The sequence below is a fragment of the Perognathus longimembris genome, chromosome 10 (genome assembly GCF_023159225.1).
Source record: "Perognathus longimembris pacificus isolate PPM17 chromosome 10, ASM2315922v1, whole genome shotgun sequence".
Lineage (NCBI taxonomy): Eukaryota > Metazoa > Chordata > Mammalia > Rodentia > Heteromyidae > Perognathus > Perognathus longimembris.
The window spans coordinates 11,620,233-11,639,278 of NC_063170.1; the positions used below are offsets into that span (position 1 = coordinate 11,620,233).

The window sequence follows — 19,046 nt, forward strand, 5'->3', positions numbered from 1 at the left end:
CTGAGGTACCAGGGCTTCATGCATGGCAGGCAAGCACTCTAGCACTGTCTCATTCCCAGCCCATTTCAGTCTAGAAGTTTACCCTTTACAATGTTGCTGAATAGACACAAATCCTTACATTTCCAGTGAAGAAAACTCCCCCACTCAAGGTAGGTACCAATCACAGAAGCCACAAGCACAAATCAGTATCAACTGATGGAGTTCTGGAAACCTAGGATAGGCAAAATTTAGATCAAAATCTGCGAAGAAAGAGACTGGATGAGAAGAAATCCCTGTACTCTTACCAATATAGCCACTGCTGGATCATACACTGGCCTCGCTGCTTTAATCTCAGCTGTGTTCAGCATGTGTGGTTCTAACCACCAAGCAGGGAGACGTGGAAAACCAGGTTTCTTTTTTTCTTTTTTTTTGCCAGGCCTGGGGCCTGGGGCCTGAGGCTTGGACTCAGGGCCTGAGCACTGCCCCTGGCTTCCTTTTGCTCAAGGCTAGCACTCTGCCACTTGAGCCACAGCGCCACTTCTGGCCATTTTCTATATATGTGGTGCTGAGGAATCGAACCCAGGGCTTCATGTACACAAAGCAATCACTTTTTGCCACTAGGCCATATTCCCAGCCCCCGGAAAGCCAGGTTTCTGTAAACATCTCAGTGATGACTAAAGCTCCTGAAGTTGATCAAGGTTTAAGCAGTAGAGGTGAGGAAGAAGGTGAAAATCAGAGCAAAAACCTTCCTGCCTCAAGGTAACTAAGTGAGATGTAGAGGAGACACACTGGCTAAATTGAAGCTCTATAAACAGGACAATGTCATGTTCTGGGTTCTATTCAGAATTTAGAAATTGGTGCAGAGGATGCACAACTAAGCAAGAGCTGTCCTAGCCACACTTGCTGCAGCAGTGTCCTCTGAGGGTCAAGTGCACAGCCGTTGCGGGTAATGTGGGAGCTGGTGGCTGGTGCCCAGCCCACCAGCATGAGCTATAGGGGAAAAGTCAGCTCAGCTCAGCAGCTGCTCAAACCTGACCACCGGAAAGAAACCTGTGGACGTGGCTGCAGAATGTGTATATGGTGTACTGGTAGAAATTGAAATGAGGAATGCCCGCTTCTGCATATGCAAGGTTGATCCCTTTCACAGGCTGCAAGCGCTGCCTCCCCTGCCGGGCCTTTGCCCCAGCACTTGGCCCCCGCTCAGCAGCAGCTGATGGGCCTCCAGGGACGCAGGCTCAGCATGGTCTAGCCTCACCTAAAGCCAGAAATGTGCATCTTCCTGTTTTTACTTTGCTTGCCACGGGCCTGCCAGGCTGCGGCCCCTCATCCTGACACAGGGCAGCACTGTCCGCAAGTCCCTTAGGTGCCCCCGGCCAGCTCTGGAGTCTTGAGGGGGCACCTGCCCTGCTGAGCGGCACAGCAGGGGGAGCGTCTTACTGGATGTGAGCGGGCCTTCAAAGGCCCGAGGCGAGCGGAGAGATCAGTCCCGGGGTCAAGAAGGGAAAAGGATTTATTAGACCATGTCCAGGCCAGAGGCTGGGCGGAGAGGACGCAGGGCTGTGCCGCAGACGCTCCTGCCCTGGAGCCCGGCCTGTGCACACTGGGAGGGAGGGCGGCTCCGGTGTCACCGCGGGGAAGGGGGGCTCCCACGGCTTGATTCGTCTAGGTGATTTCATCTTTATTTATAAACAAGACAGAAATCAAAGCAGCATTAATTTAGAACACAAAAGGTTAAAAAAGAAAACCCACAGATGGGCAGGGCAAGGGAGTCGGTGAGCGTGAGAACGTGGGACGAGCGTGTCCCCGTGGGAGGCAGGCGTGGTCTCGAGCCCACCTTCCTGCCCTTGCACGCGGCCACACAGCACTGGCGACACCGCAGCGACCTCGGGCCAGCCCAGGAGCCCCATCCGGCCACAGGTGTGCCCGGCTCCCGCCTTCACATTAGCTCTCCTGGCCAAAGTCCTCTGAGAATTTCTTCACTTTGAGGAGGTCGTCCGCGTTCACCGTGGGCCGGGTGGTGGCCAGGGACCGCAGCATGTCTGACTGCAAGGAGGAGAGCGCGCTCTGAGCGGAGGCGCTGCGCCTGCGCCTCCACCAGCCGGGTCCTAAGCTCCCTTCTCCGCGTGCCCCTCACCAGAGTGCGACAGCACGGGCGCGGTACTCGGTAAGGCTGCTGCCTCCAACCGAAGAGCACCTACACACCTTTTTTTTTTTTTGGCCAGTCCTGGGCCTTGGACTCAGGGCCTGAGCACCCTCCCTGGCTTCTTCCCGCTCAAGGCTAGCACTCTGCCACCTGAGCCACAGCACCACTTCTGGCCGTTTTCTGTGTATGTGGTGCTGAGGAATCGAACCCAGGGCTTCAGAGGCATACAAGGCGAGCACTCTACTGTAAGCCGCATTCCCAGCCCACCAACACACTTACATTATCTTCCTACCAAAGAATAAAATGTACTACTGCAGTTGCGTCTGTCCTGAGCCCCCCAAGTCAGGGCGGGTGCCCCGGCCACCCACAGCCCAAGGCTGCTTTATTTTGGTGGGATGAAAGCCCAGGCTCTGCTGCTGGTGTGACTGCCTCACAGGAAGGAGGCGGCAAGTTCAAACCTCGGTGCTGCCAGCAGAAGCGGCCGAGGCCCCAGGAGAGCCTCGCCGTGCAGGAGCTCTGCTCCAGCGGGAAGGCCGCCCCTCCCGGAGCTCGGGCCCGTCCAGGGCCGCCTCGCTGGGCAGTGGGGCAGGGCGGGGCAGGGCTGCGCGCACTCACCATGCAGACCACCGGCTCTAAGAGCTTGTCGCCAGGGACGTCCATCCACGTCATCTCTATGGCCTCGGGGTCTCCGGGGGAGCACGGGGTCAGGAGGTCGTCAATCAGAACGCTAGGGTTGGTTCGGGAAGGACCAGAGACCTGAAAGTAAGGCGGGTCAGGCTGGCATGGCCGCCCTGCCAGGGGGTGGCGGCTCTTCAGTCCAGAGTGGAGGGGGGCTGGGAGGCTGCTGCCCCAGCTGCCTCACCATGGAGGCCTCCGCCTCACAAGCACCGCCACGGCACAAACGCCCCCCTGCCCCATCCGTACTGGCAAAGTGGGTGCGGTGCGGGCTCCAGGTTCTCCGCGTGGCCTGTCAACAGTGCGGCCACCTGCCCCGGCCCCTGTGAGCGGGCCCCAGTAACCTGCCCTAGCTCCCCTCCCCAGCACCCAGGACGGCCCGCAGCACACAGTGAAGTGGCGGGGGGGGGGGGGGGGGGGGAGGCTGTGGGCTGGGAGGGGTTGCCTGCCCTCTGTCTCAGTTGGAGACCAAGTCTAGGCTGGAGGAAGCGGGCAGGGGCCGCCCAGCCCTGAATCTCGCAGCCATGCTCCTGTCCTCTAGCAGAGGTTTAACAGCCAGGGAGATGGCAGAGAAAACACTGCCCGTCCTCGCATCTGCGTGAGCAACGGCTGGCCACTCGCTCTGTGTGCACGCACGCACACACGCACGCCAATCCTGGCGCCTGAATGTTAGTGGCTGGACCTCCACCACTACAGCCGCGGCTTTGCTGTTTTGTCTGGTGGTTAACTGTAGATAAGAGCCTCAAAGACTTCCTTTCCCGGGCTGGCTTCCAACTGGGGTCCTCAGATCTCAGCCTCCTGAGCAGCTAGGCTTACAGGCGTGAGCCACTGGCGCCCGGCTCTCACCTTCTTGAAATGTGTTGCTGACTGCACTTTCCTGACGGGCTGCATGAGGGAGTCCCGCACGATGATGCTGATGTCGGCACCGGAGTAGCCTTCTGTCTTCCGGGCCAGCTCAAGGATGTTGGCTTCGGTGAGGTTGTGGGGCGTGCTCCCCAGATGCAATCGAAACATCTGCGCACGTGCGGCTTCTTCCGGCAAGGGGATGTAAATGCGCTTTTCAAACCTAGTGAGCCAGGCACACGGCAGGGATGAGAAGCTGGGCCCTGCTCTGCGGGCCATGCAGGTCCAGGAAGGGGCAGGGCCGGGCCGCCCCCACGGCAGCCCATCGTGGCAGAGGAAGACTTACCTCCTTCGAATGGCCGAATCCAACACCCAGGGGATGTTTGTGGCACCAAGGACCAGAGTCCCATCATTGTTGTTCCCCACCCCTGTGCAGAGAGGAAGGTGAGGAGCTCACTGAGGACCCCAGCACCGAGCCCATCCCGCCGCCACTGGGAGGAGCCCGAGTAAACCCGAGTGGCCTTGTGGGAGCGAGGAGACCAAGTGCTGTCGGCCAGGGAGGGCAGGGTGGGCAGCGCCATGGAAAGGGCCTCAAATCTCCACGCCCATGAAAGGCCAGGAGGCGGTGCTGACGGGCTCAGTGAGGGCGCTGCCCGGGGTTGGCTCTGGGTGGAGGATCGCGAGGGGGCGGCCGCCCCTGGCACGCACCCTGCATCTGGACCAAGAACTCCGTTTTGATCCTCCGGGCGGCCTCGCTCTCGTTTTCGTTTCGGGAGCCGCAGAGGGAATCCACCTCGTCGATGAAGATGATGGAGGGCTTGTGCTGCCGGGCCAGCTCAAACAGGTTCTTGACTAGTCTGCGAGTGCGAAAGGTTCAGGACCCAGATGCCCCCAAGCGCCCCCAGGGTTCAGCCACCCCTTCTGCCCTAGGGAGGCTGGAAAGTGGTGCTGGGGGGAGGGCAGCGACAAGCCCTGGCAGCAGTGGTAGCGGAGGCGCCCGCCTCGGCGTTGGCACCTCACTCACTAGCTCTGGGCTGGGGGACAAGCCATTTCCTCTCCTCAGAGCCTCAGTTTCCTCAGCCGGTGTGGGGAGAAGCTAGTGTTGCGCTAGTGTCCTGCCAGTGTGGTCAGCTCCTCGCTTCCCTTCCTGCTGTTTAGAGACAAGGTTCCACCGTGCAGCCAGACTGACCTCAGATTCCACCTCAGCCTTCCTAGTATAGAGCGGCGCCATTACACCTGATTCCCCTTTTTCTTTTTGGAGCCACTCCTGAGGCTTGAACTCAAGGCCTGGGAGCTGGCACTGAGCTTTTGTGCTCAAGCCTAGCACTCGTCCACTTGAGCTACTTCTGCCTTTTTGGATGGTTCATTGCAGATAAGAGTCTCACAGACTCTCCTGCCCAGACTAGATCTCAGCCTCCTGAGTCGCTAGGATTACAGATGTGAACCACAGATGCCTGGCTGGCTCGCTCCCTCCCTCCCTTTCTTTCTTTCTTTCTTTTCTTTTTTTTGGCCAGTCCTGGGGCTTGGACTCAGGGCCTGAGCACTGTCCTTGGCTTTTGCTCAAGGCTAGCACTCTGCACTTTAGCCACAGCACCACTTCTGGCCTTTTCTGTTTATGTGGTACTGAGGAATCAAACCCAGGGCTTCATGCATGCTAGGCAAGCACTCTACCACTAAGCCACATTCCCAGCCATCCCTTCCCTTCTTGAATACTCCCAAATTCCTCTCCAGTTTCATCCATATGTCAGGTCAGTGTTCCACTAATAAGCTAGCAAGATCTCACCCCTGCCCCGGGTACTGGCTGGCCGCAGCTCCTGGGGGGGGGTGGTACAGGGAGGCAGGGTGCAGTCTGGGGACTTACTTCTCACTCTCCCCCAACCACTTGGACATCAGGTCTGAGGAGGACACAGAGAAGAAGGTGGAGTTGTTGGCCTCTGTTGCCACCGCTTTGGCCAGGTAGGATTTCCCTGTGCCAGGGGGTCCAAAGAGGAGTATCCCTCGCCAAGGAGTGCGCTTGCCTGCAAGGAGGAACAACCTGAGTGAGGTTCTTCCTGATTGGCCCAGGAGAAGAGAGCAGCAGAGGGGTTCAGCCGCCGCCCATGCAGGAGGGAAGAGCGTGTAGGGGGGAGAGGAGTGATGGGAGCTTAGTCCTTGCCAGGTGACACTGGCTGGCATTGGCTCCTGACTTTGTCCACCCCCTCCTATACTCCCTTACCCTCACCCAAAAGTTGCGATCTGAGGATTGCTGTTCAAAGCCAGCCTCAGCAGGAAAGTCTGTGAGACTCTTGTCTCCAATGAACCACCAGAGAACTGGAAGTGGCGCTGTGGCTCAAGTGGACGAGAACTAGCCTTGAGCTGAGGAGCTCAGGGGCAGCGCCCAGGCCCAGAGTTCAAGCCCAGAAAGAACAAAAGTGTTTCTGGCGCTACCACAGCTGAGGAGCGCGGGCTGGGGACGCACTACCCGCGGAGCGCTGGCCTAGCGTGCACGCGAGGCCCGAGCCCGGGGCCGGCGCGGCGCCATCACTGCTGGCCCCTGGGCGGGAAGCTCCCGGCGGGCTCTCGGCTGCACAGTCCTTCCCGCCCGGGCCGGCAGCTCTGCTCTCACCTGTGAACAAGTGTGGGAATTTAATCGGCAAAATGACAGCTTCTTTGAGGGCCTCTTTGGCCCCCTCCAGCCCGGCCACGTCATTCCACCGTATGTTGGGTTTCTCCATCACCACGGCACCTGCGGCGGGAGCGGGAGGAGGAGGAGGAGGACTGCGCATGAGCGGCCGGGCCGGGCCCCGCCCCGCGAACCGCGCCCCCCACCCCAGCCCGGCCGCTCACCCATCAGCTGCTCCTGCAGTTTCTTCTTCTCGGGGTTATCCCCTTCGCTGTCACTGTCGCTGCTGGGAGAGGAGACAGGGGCGGTGGGTAGGGAGCCCTGCCAGCCCCGCAGCAGCCCGCAGGCCCCGGGGGCGGGCACGCGGACAGACCGGGGCAGGGATGGCAGTGCGCCCCCGAGGAGGAGCGGGGACCTGGCTGCCGGGGCCGGTCGTGCCATCGCAGCTCCGGCCCGCGATCACCACCGCGAAGTCCTGAAGCTCGGAGAGGGGAGGAAAGGAGATACAGCCAGGGCTCACCCGCTTGCCCGGCTGGCCACCTGCAAACATCCATCGCTCCCGGAGCCCCGCGTCCCCGTCCCTCCCCGTCCCCGTCCCTTCCTCGTGTCTCTCTTGCACTGGGAGGCAATCCTCTGTCCCGGGGAGCATCTCGGCTCCCCTCCCACCCGCGGCCCTCCGGACGCGGCTGAGGTGGGCACTCCCAGACCCCAGGTCGGGGCGTGGACACTCGCGGCTGTGGGATGGGAAGCACAGGCCCTGGATGGAGGCCCAGACCCCATCGCGTCTCAGCTCCCAGCTCCGGGCCCTGGGTCCGTCTCCTAGCGTGTCCCGTTGTGACCGCTTCTGCTGCCAGCGAGATGACCACGGCACCCCAGCCCTCTGACACCAGGGGCTCTGTCATCGAGACTTGAGAAAGGGGAACTCGGTTATGTAGTAGGACAGTGCTAGGGCCAGGGTTCTACCTTGAGAGCTGTACTATGGAATCCAAAACTCATAACTCAAGCCAGATTCCCTGGATTCTCTCAGCTCAGCCTAGCTTGCTTTTTTCCCTTCCTTTTCCTTTCTCTCTTCTCCTCCTCTTTATCCTCCCTCTCCCTCTTCATCCTCTCTGATTTTTGTGCCTGTCCTGGGCTTGAAGTCAGGGTCTGGGCGCTGCCCCTGAGCTCTTTTGTTCAAGGCTAGCAGCCTACCACTTGAGCCATAGCTCTAATGTCGGCTTTTTTGGTGGTTAATTGGAGATGAGTCTCATGGACTTTCCTGCCTAGGGCTGGATTTGAACTGCGATCCTCCGATCTCAGCCTCCTGAGTAGCTAGGATGACAGGTGCGAGCCACCAGCACCTGCTTTGCACAGCTTTTCTGTGCAGATCCAGTGAAAATTGCAGGTAGGAGCTCTGACGAGCATGAGAGCCACACTTGGCTTTCCGGGGCGCTATTGCCGTGTGAGGCTTCTGTGTAGCAGGAGGGCGCAGGCGTCTCCCCCCCCCGCCCCCCCCCCCCCACTCACCCCTTGCCCTCGCTCTGGTTCTCTTTGACTGGCTTCTTGCCATGCTTCTCTTTGTTTCGTAAGTAGTCCTTGAGCTTCTCCGCACGGTCTAGGTACTGCACACACTTGGCTCGAATGCTCTCCTTGGCCTTGTCGCTGTGTGCCTCATCTGCAAAAGGGGACCCGGACAGTGGCCATGAGCGCCATGCATCCCATGTGGGGTTCTGGGGCTAGGGGACCCCGCGTGCGACTCACACTTGATGGCGTGCAGGAAGTACTCCACGGCATGCTGGTAGAGCCGCAGCGCCTCCTCGTAATTCTTGGCTTTATCCTCTTCTGTGGCTTTGGTCACCAGATCAATGGCTTTCTGGAAGGCAAGGCAGAGTTCAGGGCGTCCCGGGAGAGCCAGCCTGCCTTCGGGGCCACCAGCTGCAGACCGGCTGGCCGCAGACCGTCACGCCGCCCGCTCTCCTGGCTGGCTGGCAAGGCCGGCAGAGGCTGCGTGAGCTGAGCCGGGCGGGCGCAGAGCCCAGCGACCCGGGCCGCGTGCTCCATGGAGGGTTTCCACAGCATGGGCTTCCAGGCACAGCCAGCCCTCTGCAGGCCGTGCTCGCTAGTCTAGGCTCACAGGGGCCAAGCTCTCCCCACGTGGAGCGATACTCCCCAGGGGGCACCTGCCCGGCCAGGCTGGTCCAAGCTGCTGGCCTGGGACCTGCCGGGAGCGCACCAGGTCTGGGGGAGACGCATAAACCTGCAGCGCCTGCGGCTCTGTTAGAGGCACCCACACTGCTAGCTCTTGGAAACCAAAGCGAGTGCTGGTGGTCACACCTGTAACCCTCGCTCGTCAGGAGGCTGTGATTGTGAGGCTTACGGTTGGAGGCTAGCCTGGACAGACAAATCGGAGGCTCTGACCTCCAATTAACTAGCACAATGCTGGACTGGAGGTGTGGTTCAAGTGCACAGGATGCCAGTGGAGAGCAAGAAAGCCCAGCAGGAGCTAGAGGCCCTGAGGCAGCCACAAAACCCCTGCAGCTCCTCCACCCCACCGGGCCCTGAATTCTCCTCTACCTAGCACGGCACCAGTCACCTGGTGGCAAACCACACGGCAGCCAGAGCTCCAGCCCCAGCAAACCATGACGGATCCTCCTGGGATGGGGGGCTCCGTTCTCCACACCACCAGCACCCCAGCTCCTTGTGAGGCTCAGTCCTTGAGAAGGAGAGGCTTGGCACTCCCGGCGGGCTCAGCAGGGCAGGGCAGATGAGCCCTAGCTCCTCTGTCCCGCTCATGCCTCCCCCTTCGGTCGCCTTCCGTGGAGAGGAGCCGCTTTGTGTAACAGGAGAGTAAGGGGACAGGAAAACTGCCAGTGCCGTCACATCTCCAGCCACACCTGCGGCTAAGACCGAGGGCCGCGGAAGGGAACAAATGCCGAGGGGAACAGGCGCTGGCAGCTCCAGCCTGCACCCGACTTTCTGAGCCCTGGACAATCACACAAGTTTAAGGACGGCCTGGACAGAAAGGTCTGAGGGATTCCAGCTCCAGTTAACCAGCAAATACTGAGAAGACGGAAACGTGGCTAAAGTGGTAGAGGGTAAGCCATGAGCCAGAAAGCCAAGGGAGAGCCCAAGGCTCTGGGTTCGAGTCCCATGCTAGCATGCACATAGGCACATACACAAGAAATAAAGGACCAGATAATAAGTATTTTAGGGGAAGGTGGGGGGATGTAGAGGGTTGAGATAGGATTTCAACCTAGCTAGCTCCGGCTACCCTTAAATTTTTTTTTTTTTTTTTTTTTGCCAGTCCTGGGCCTTGGACTCAGGGCCTGAGCACTGTCCCTGGCTTCTTCCCGCTCAAGGCTAGCACTCTGCCACTTGAGCCACAGCGCCGCTTCTGGCCGTTTTCTGTATATGTGGTGCTGGGGAATCGAACCTAGGGCCTCGTGTATCCGAGGCAGGCACTCTTGCCACTAGGCTATATCCCCAGCCCCTACCCTTAAATTTGATATGTGGTCCAGGCTGGTCTTGAACTCTCAGTCCTCCTTGCCTCAATCTCCAAGACACCAAACCTTTGCCTGCCACCCTCTCCCACAAGTATTTCAGGCTTTGTCAGCCACACTGACTCTGCAACAACTATTTGCTTATGTAGCAGCTGCAGCCAGTATGTGAATAGATGAGTTGCAATGTGGTTGCAATTAAACATTATAGGCACCAGAATCTGAATTTCAAATTATTTTCAAACATCTTTTTTTTTTTTAATTGCCAGTCCTGGAGCTTGAACCCAAGGCCTGGTTACTGTCCCTGAGCTTCTTTTACTAAAGGTTAGCACTCTACCTCTTGAGCCACAGCGCCACTTCTGGCTTTTTCTGTTTATGTGGTACTGAGGAGTCAAACCCAGGGCTTCATGCATGCTAGACAAACACTCTACCACTAAGCCACATTCCCAGCCCATGTCTTCTTCTTCTTCTTTTTTTTTTTTTTTTTTTTTTTTGGCCAGTCCTGGGGCTTGGACTCTGGGCCTGAGCACTGTCCCTGGCTTCTTTTTGCTCAAGGCTAGCACTCTGCCACTTGAGCCACAGCGCCACTTCTGGCCATTTTCTGTATATGTGGTGCTGGGGAATTGAACCCAGGGCCTCATGTATACGAGGCAAGCACTCTTGCCACTAGGCCATATCCCCAGCCCTCCTCTTTTTCTTCTTCTTCTTCTTCTTCTTCTTCTTTTTTTGACAACCATTTAAAAACTGTAAAAGCCAATAACAGAAGTTGCACTATGGCCCAAAGTAGTAGAGCGCTAGCCTTGAGCAAAAGAACTCAGAGACAGCGACCAGGCCCTGAGTTCAAGCCCCACAACCACCATCAACAACAAAAAGCTTATGACATTATGTTAAACCAAAGAAGCCAGTCACAAAGGAACACATATTGTATGACCCCATTTAAATAAAATACCCTAGTCAGGCGCCAGTGGCTCATGCAAGAGGCTGAGATCTGAAGATGGAGGTTTGAAGCCAGCCTGGGCAGGAAAGTCTCTGAGACTTTTATCTCCAATTAACCATGAGAAAACCAAAAACGGTGCTGTGGTCCAAAGTGGTAGAGGGCTAGCCTTAAGCAGAAGTGCTCAGGGATAGCGCCCAGGCCCTAAGTTCAAGCCCCATGCCTGACACAGGTATTTTAAAAAGCCAGAGGGCTAGGAATGTGGCTTAGTGGTAGAGCGCTTGCCTAGCATACACGAAGTCCTGGATTTGAATCCTTAGTACCACATAAACAGAAAAAGCTAGAAGTGGCGCTGTGGCCTAAGTGATAGAGTGCTAGCCTTGAGCAAAAAGAGCTCAGGGACAGTCCAAGGACCACGACTGGCCCAAACACCACCACCACCACCACCAACAACAACAAAACCCAGAATAGGCAAATCCCTCCAGACTGCTGAGTGGATTAGGGAATTCTAGGGCTAGGGGGGACAGAGGGATGAGCAGGCCACAGCTGAGGGGCATGGGGTTTTCTTTTGGAGGTTGCTAAGAATGTTGCATAAAAATCAACTAGTAAGGGCCGCCCGGATCTGAACATATTAAAAACACTGAATGGCTGTCAAGGGGTGGGTTGTACAAAACCTTAATAAAGCTGTTGAATTAAAACTAAAAACAAAACCAACAAAAAACGTCATTCGCGGCAAGCAAAGTCAAACTGCGCTGGCCAGGCAGCTGGGAGGTGGCTGCAAACGGAGGTCTCCCCTTTGGCTAACAGAACAGGTGGACGGTCCGGGCTGCTTTGGGGCGGCACCTAATTCCTAGCCCAGGACTCCAGTTTGGTGCATGTAGTTCCTAGCTCACTGTGGGGCACCCACCACCGGGGGTCTGAATGCCGCCCATCCCTAGTCCCCAAAGCTCCCCGCTTCCAGGAGTCCGACCCCGGCTCCCGGGGCGCCCGGAGCCAGCCTCACACCCCTGAGGCGAGGAGTGCTAGCGCGCCGGTACCCGGTCTCGAGCCCCATCACGGCGCCCAGGGCATCGCCCCATGCTGCAGACCCGGAGATCCGAGATCCCACCCGGCCCAAGGTCACGGGCGGGCGGGGAGGGGGCGGGACGCAGCTGGGGTTCAAACTCGGGGCTGAGGCCAGCGCGGGGGGGGCTGTTTTCTGACAGCAGCCCAGGCCCGGCCCGCGCTCCGCCCGGGCGGCTGCGCCCGGGCTCCACCCCGCCCCAGCCTGGGAATGAATGGAGGGAGCGGGGCCGCCGGGGGCCGGCGCGGCGCGGCGCGGGGCTGGGCTCGCAGGGTCCCCGGCGCCCCTGCACGCAGCGGGCCTGGGCGGGGCTGGAAGGGGGCGGGCGGAGATCCCGAGCGTGCGAACAGGGAAACCGAGGCGGGGCGCGGGGGCCGAGCGGAGGCCGCGAGGCCGGGGCTCCGAGAGGGAGGGCGGCCGCCGGCGGCTCCGCGGCCCGCAGGCCCGGGCGCACCGCGCCGGCCTCCGCAGCTGGCCCGCGCCGCGCAGCGTACCTGGAGGGTTGACGTTGTCATTTCATCTCCTGGGTCCGCCCCACACCCCGCGGCGCTGCTGGCGGCCTCGGTCCGGGCCCCGGGAGCCGCGGTGCTAGGTGGGGCGCGGGGAGCCCGGCGGGTGGGCGCTGGGCGCGGGGAGGGCGGCCGCTGGCAGCCGGGGCCGAGTCCGCGGACCAGCGACGAGGAGCGCGCGGCCCAGAGCGGTGGGGCCCCGCGAGACGCGGCTGCCTCCTCGTGGCCGCCGCCGGTAGTGCAGGCACCGCTTCCGCCGCCACTGCCAGCCCGGAGCGAGCAGGGGGCGGGGCCGAGCGGAGGCGGGGGTGGGCGGAGGCCGGAACCGGAAGTCCTGGATCGCGCCGCGCCGGGGCGTTTCGGTGTGGCGGCGTTTCCTTCCGTGGTGAACCCAAACCTCCCGAGCCCACGGGCCGCCGTACTACCTGCCGGGGTTGGCGTCTGCGCGGCGTCACCACCGCACTGTGGGGGCTCCGTCCGGTTACCTGAGGTGCAGTGACTGTCTAAAGCCACTTTCCTTGTGGCTTTTGACTGTTTTGCCGTCCCTGGGGCTTGAACCGGGACTGCGCCCACTGGGCGCTGTGCCTGAGCTCTATGGGATGTGAAGGACTGACCCCCTCCCTATTGCCTCAGGCCCCTACAGACTCCAGGCGGAACCTCAGCACGGAACCTGCCTTGATATGCAGGCCGGATATTCCACCTAGGCCCAGCTGCCAACAGCCCATTGTGGGCCCAAGGAAAAGCCCCAACTTGCTAGACCTAGTGGTGCTTTCAATAACCTCTGCCTCCTTGCTCAGACCCCGTATAAGCCTGGTCCCAAATTCACCCCCTCGCACAACCTCCAAGCCCTCGGGAAGGCCTGTGCCCCTTGCCGTTCCTCAGTAAACAGCCCTCGCCTGTTGATGATCCAGTCCGGCCTATTCCTTTTCCGTTCTCCTCCATTTTCCACATATATAATATCTTTTGGGGTTTTTTTTGCCAGTCCTGGGGCTTGGACTCAGGGCCTGAGCACTGTCCCTGGCTTCTTTGGCTCAAAGCTAGCACTCTGCCACTTGAGCCACAGCGCCACTTCAGGATTTTTCGTTTTATGTGGTGCTGAGGAATCGAACCCAGGACTTCATGAAGCATGCTAGGCAAGCACTCTCCTGCTAAGCCACATTAGAGTCTCATGGACGGGCTGGCTTCAAACCGCAATCTTCAGATCTCAGCCACCCGAGTAGCCAGGATTACAGGTGCGAGCCACCTGCGCCCAGCTTGTTTTAATATACAAATCGCTGAGACCACCAAAGAGAGGGAGACCGAGCCTGGTAAGACCCCGTGGACTTCTCACGTGTGCATTGAGTGCTCAGGATTCTGCGTGGAAACTGGGAGGTAGAGGACCTCCTTATCTTTCATCGGGTAACTCTAACATCAGGGGTATTTATGATGAAAGCATAGCTTGGAGGTGTGGCCTTATTCCCACTGTATGGACCCCAGGTTTAGCCCATCATTCTTTTTTTAAATTATTATGCAAGCCTTTTATTTATCAAAAAGGTTCTTGGCTAGCAATTTATAGACCTCTTGCATCCTAAGCACACACAAGCAGCTTCCTCTTCTTATTTAGCTTTCTGACTCTGTGCTTGTGCCTTCAACACTTTCACAACGATTTTCTGCTCCGGAAAGCGCACTTGATCCTGTCGAGGACACACTTGGCACACACGGAACCACCATAGGCCCTGCTCACATGTTTTTTCGTTTTAGACAATTGCATGAGGACTTTAGGTCTCACAGCAGGAAACCAATCCCCCCCCCCCCCCCCAGTCTGCCTGGGCACACACCACATGCAGATTTGGGTGCTTTCCCGATCTTTTTCGCGTAAAGGTAAACAATTCTGTTGCCAGGGGTTCGGGACAGCCTGGTTTTGTTGGAGGCTGTGTTGTAGGAAAGCCTACGGCGGTATGTCAATCGCTGGACCATTTTGTTGATGCTATTTAGACACGGTCCCTGGAAGAGAGAAGGTAGCCCATCATTCTTGCTGCCAAGAATTGGGCCCTTGGGCTGGGAATATGGCCTATTGGTAGAGTACCTGCCTCATATACATGAAGCCCTGGGTTTGATTCCTCAGCACCACATACATAGAAAAGGCCAGAAGTGGCACTGTGGCTCAAGTTGGCAGAGTGCTAGCTTTGAGCAAAAAGAAGCCCGGGACAGTGCTCAGGCCCTGAGTTCAAGCCCCCAACACTGGCCAAAAAACAAACAAACAAAAAACACCAGAATTCGGCCCAAAGGCATCAAGGTGGGTCAGTTGATTAAATTTGGATCACTGTGTCATAGATATTTTGAGTCTTCCTTTTAAACAAAGGATGAGTTCTATCGGATGCTTAACACATGAGGACTCAGGCCTGAGCACTGTCCCTGACTTCTTTTTGCTCAAGGCTAGCACTCTACCACTTGAGCCACAGTCCCCCCTCTGGCCTTTTTATACATGTGGGGCAGGGAATCGAACCCAAGGCTTCATGTATAAGAGGCAAGCACTCTACCACTAGGCCATACTCCCAGCCCTGCCTTAAGCTCTTTTGATCAAGAGTTAGCACTCTACCACTTTGAGCTACAGCTCCACTTCTGGTTTTTGAGTGGTTCATTTGAGATGAGTCTCTTGGGGACTTTTCTGCCCAGGCTGGCTTCGAACCTAAATCCTAAAATCTCAGCCTTCTGAGTAGCTAGGATTTCAGGCACAAACCACTGTTGCCCAGCTGGCAATTAGATTCCTTATGTGTCACCATGAGCAGTAAGAACCCATGGTTTACAAACACCATCTAGAAATGATACAGATGCATGTGTGCATGTACATACACACCTTCCTTGCTCTTTCTGACACGAGGCCTCACTAGTCTACAATGGCTTAGAACTTGCCATGTAGTCAGGCTGGCTGGAACTTGGGGTCCTTGCTACGCGAGTCTCAGTGCTGGGATCAGAGCTAAACATCACCAACAAACCCATCCACACCAGAAATTCCAAGTGTGAATGAGTACGAAGCCAGAAAAAGGCAAGGCAGGGGCACAGAACAATGTAAAAATATGGCTAAAAGGGATTTTGATGTTCTTTGAGCTTTTTTTTTTTTTTTTTTTTTTGCCAGTCCTGAGGCTTGGACTCACGGCCTGGGCACTATCCCTGAGCTTCTTTTTGCTCAGGGCTAGCACTCTACCATTTGACCCACAGCACCATTTCTGGCTTTTTCCTATATATGTGGTGCTGAGGAATCGAACCCAGGCATCATGCATACAAGGCAAGCATTCTACCACTAAGCCACATTCCCAGCCCCTCTTTGAGTTAATTTTGATACTTCCATATGGGTTTGAAACTATTTCAACATTTTAAAAAATGAAAAAAGTACAAGTCTAAAAGCAATTTTTATTTACAAAATAAAGGTTACAAAGGTATATATATGTATTTATATGTATATATATATAATACCCTTAAGTTACAAATTTTCATTGTAATGTACAATGCTATATTTGATGTGCAACTCAAGGAGAAGTATTGTCTATGTATCTATATTTATAGTGTATACATAAAGCTTTTGTGAAAATTAAGAACACAAATACTGCCCTGTCTTTATGCCATGGGTTTTTGATTTCAAAGCCAGAAAATCAGAGTTAAAATTTAAACAAGATTTTAAGACATCTTATTTAGCTTATTTACATACATAATTCTAAAGAGAAAACAACCAGATAAACTCATAATATCACATACTCTTAATTATCTGCAGAAGTATTATTCTTGCTCTCCAAGTATTCATATGTAATAAAAATGCAAATTGTGTGAGTATTGTAATAGTTTGCACAGATTAGCCAAAATAGGTCTTCAATAGGCAGTGGTTCCTCACACTATCTTCTAGAAGACCTCAGTTCTGGTGCTGAAAAGGAAACATTCATTGGGCACCAAGGTCTTCTAAAGTAGAACTCACCCCATGATCTGTAAACACAACATTGGCTTGCTGTACACAAAACCCATCGCCAGGCCCTCTGCTATGGACAGACTGGCAACAGGTGATAGGATCATGGGGTTGCAGGACGAGGGGTTTACAAACCTGAAACTTACTTTAAATCTTTCTTTTCTGCAAATTCTATGAACTCACAATGCAGAGGTGTAGAGATGGAACTAACACCCACTCAAACAGGACTGAGCTAGAAGGAAATCACTCTTCCAACCTTGAAGGAATATTTACATGACAATACTTGATGTGCTGGTTTTGGTAAAATACAATCATTAGCACCTGATTGTCAAAGGGCAGGCTTACAGTAAAGATCAAGACACTAAAGGTATGACCTAATGTTTTGGTGGTGTTTTTTTTTAATTTGGCCAGTCCTGGGGCTTGAACTCAGGGCCTGAGCACTGTCCCTGAGCTTCTTTTGCTCAAGGCTAGCACTCTACCACTTAAGCCACAGCACCACTTCCAGCTTTTTCTGTGTACTGAGTAACTGAACCCAGGGCTTCATGAATGCTAGGCAAGCACTCTATCACTAAGCCACATTCCCAGCCCCAATGACCTATTTTTGTGCACAACTCCAGGACGCTTGAAAAGGAAGGGGAAGGAAGCCATGTGACAGTGTTCTCAGCCCCATTCCCATCACAGACAGAGCAGACACTTCTACGTATCACCCAAGATGTGGTGTGAAAGACTCACCCTAGTGATCAATGGAAGGCAAGATGGATAGGAATGGACTGTTGGAGTTATAACAAATTCAATTTATCATTTTTTCAACTTTTCGTTTCTGAAATTCAGTCAACATTTTTTTGTGTGTGAGTGACATTGGGGCTTGAACTCAGGACCTCTGGCTTGCTAGGCAAAGGTTCTACCACTTGAGCCAAGCCTCTAGCCCAACCTTTCTTATTTTAAGTCTTTCACTGAGTTTGAATGCTAGAGTGTTCTAGAATAAGAAGATTTGTGCTAAGCTTTAATAGACTTTGATCATTATGGAGAAACATTCCATCATCATACATGTAGGGATTTCACTTAGAGATGCTTAGGTTTAAGTGTGGAAATGAAGAGGTCAGCAAAATTTAGAAAGAGGGGTTGATGAAACACCCATTTATCTTTTAGTTAAAGGAAGCTGTAAAGACGGGCTCACGCCTGTAATCCTAGCTACTCGGGAGGCTCAGAACTGAGGGGTCTCCATTTGAAGCCAACAGAGGCAGACAAATCTGCCATGTGCGAGACTGATTTCCAATTAACAGAGAAAAATCTGGAAGCAGAGGTGTGGTCCAAGTGGTAGATTGCCAGCCATGAGTAGAATGCCAAAGCTGAGTGAGAGCATGAAGTCCTGAGTACAAGCCCCAGGACTGGCATACACAACTACACATACACACACACACACACACACGCACGCACACGTGCACGCACACAGGCACACAGAGTGACTTTTCTTGTGCCTTATCCTTAACTGGAAATGCTGTCCTTCAACAGAACAGGCTCGTATCACTAAGCAGCCCGATGCGTTTCCTTTTTGGCTTGTTCTGTTGTGGCAGGAATGAACCCAGGCCCTGGGGCTTAGGTGGTAGGCACTCTACCAATGAAGTACAAACTCTGGACCCTATTTTTTTCCTCCAGTCCTGGGGCTTGAACTCAGGGCCTGAGCACTGTCCTTGGCTCCTTTTTGCTCAAGGCTAGCACTCTACCACTTGAGCCACAGCACCACTTCTGGCTTTTTCTATATATGTTGTGCTGAGGAATGGAACCCAGGGCTTCATGTATATGAGGTAAGCACTTTACCACTAGGCCATATTCCTAGCCCAACCCTATTTTTTTTTAAGAGAAAGGATTTCATATCAGCCATTTAAGCAGTCTAAACTAGCATAAAATAAGTTCCACTTAACATAATTACAACACAGGAATAACTACGTTGCTCAAAACCACATATAGCATGAGGGTTTTATAACTAGCATGACACTTATCGAATGTCTATGAACCCAATGCAGTACGATAGCTTAAAAAAGGATAGAGCAGTCTGCTGCTATCATCCTTTAAAGATGGTATGTGGAAATATTTCTTCAGTTACCAAACAATTAAAATAAGGGCTCAGAGAGAAGCAAGGAAGGTTCATCTCCTTTCATCTTCAATGGAGGAAAAAGAAAAGCCATCATAACAACTGGAATTTCACTGAAAGAGATTCCTAAACCCAAAGCAGAATATAATCCCCTCTGGCACATACTATTAAACCTGACAGCAATAAAAAAGAGTGAATATGACTATAATCAAATTCAACTTAAAAGTTTCTGCACAACCGCCATTTTAAATAAGTCTCTCATATATATATATATAAAGACCTGTTGAGAGCAATCTGCTTTGAGATCAAAGAGATCTGGCATTTTACTTCTTCATTAGGGATTGGAAAAACAAGACCTTTGGCTTTCTAACCAGCCGTTTCACTGGAGCTGATGGCAGCCATGTGAAATGGAAGCTGGGCTATTTGGATAGTTGAAGTGTTGTGTATAATCAACAGTTACAACCAATGAAAAGAATAGAAACACGACTCAAAGTAAGTGTCCAAGATACAGAAAAAGCAGAGAAAGTGCATGAATCTAAAGATCTTCCCTGACAGTTTAACTCTTTAAGCAGGTAGGGCTACAATATAATTTGCATAGCCGCTTAGAAGGTAATTTGCATAAGAATGTTCTTCCATGGTGTTGAAAATGAACAAATATAACCACATGCATTTAAATGAGAGGAAACGGCTGATTGTTACAAAGTTTTTTTTTTTTTTTTTTTTTTGGCCAGTCCTGGGGCTTGGACTCAGGGCCTGAGCACTGTCCCTGGCTTCTTTTTGCTCAAGGCTAGCACTC

The 19,046-nt window shown here is 54.5% G+C and overlaps 2 protein-coding genes and 1 pseudogene across 2 annotated transcripts in view; all 3 read right to left on the bottom strand.

Moving 5' to 3' along the window:
- Nucleotides 1-1,640: 1,640 nt before the first annotated feature.
- Nucleotides 1,641-12,438, bottom strand: Vps4a (vacuolar protein sorting 4 homolog A). The gene is made up of 11 exons (XM_048355239.1): nt 12,210-12,438; nt 7,983-8,094; nt 7,749-7,896; nt 6,467-6,528; nt 6,246-6,365; nt 5,502-5,658; nt 4,349-4,497; nt 3,987-4,068; nt 3,644-3,863; nt 2,738-2,878; nt 1,641-2,022 (listed from the first exon to the last, which is right to left on the bottom strand). The coding sequence occupies exons 1-11, from the start codon at nt 12,228-12,230 to the stop codon at nt 1,921-1,923; spliced, it is 1,314 nt and encodes a 437-aa protein (XP_048211196.1). The 5' UTR covers nt 12,231-12,438; the 3' UTR covers nt 1,641-1,920.
- The window catches only part of Sntb2 (syntrophin beta 2), an 82,385-nt gene continuing 70,442 nt past the window's right edge, over nt 7,104-19,046 (bottom strand). Inside the window, exon 8 of the transcript XR_007212284.1 lies at nt 7,104-7,201. The gene's annotated coding sequence lies outside the window, so the exon portion shown is untranslated. The remainder of the gene's footprint in view (nt 7,202-19,046) is intronic.
- LOC125358250 lies at nt 13,727-14,205 on the bottom strand (annotated as a pseudogene).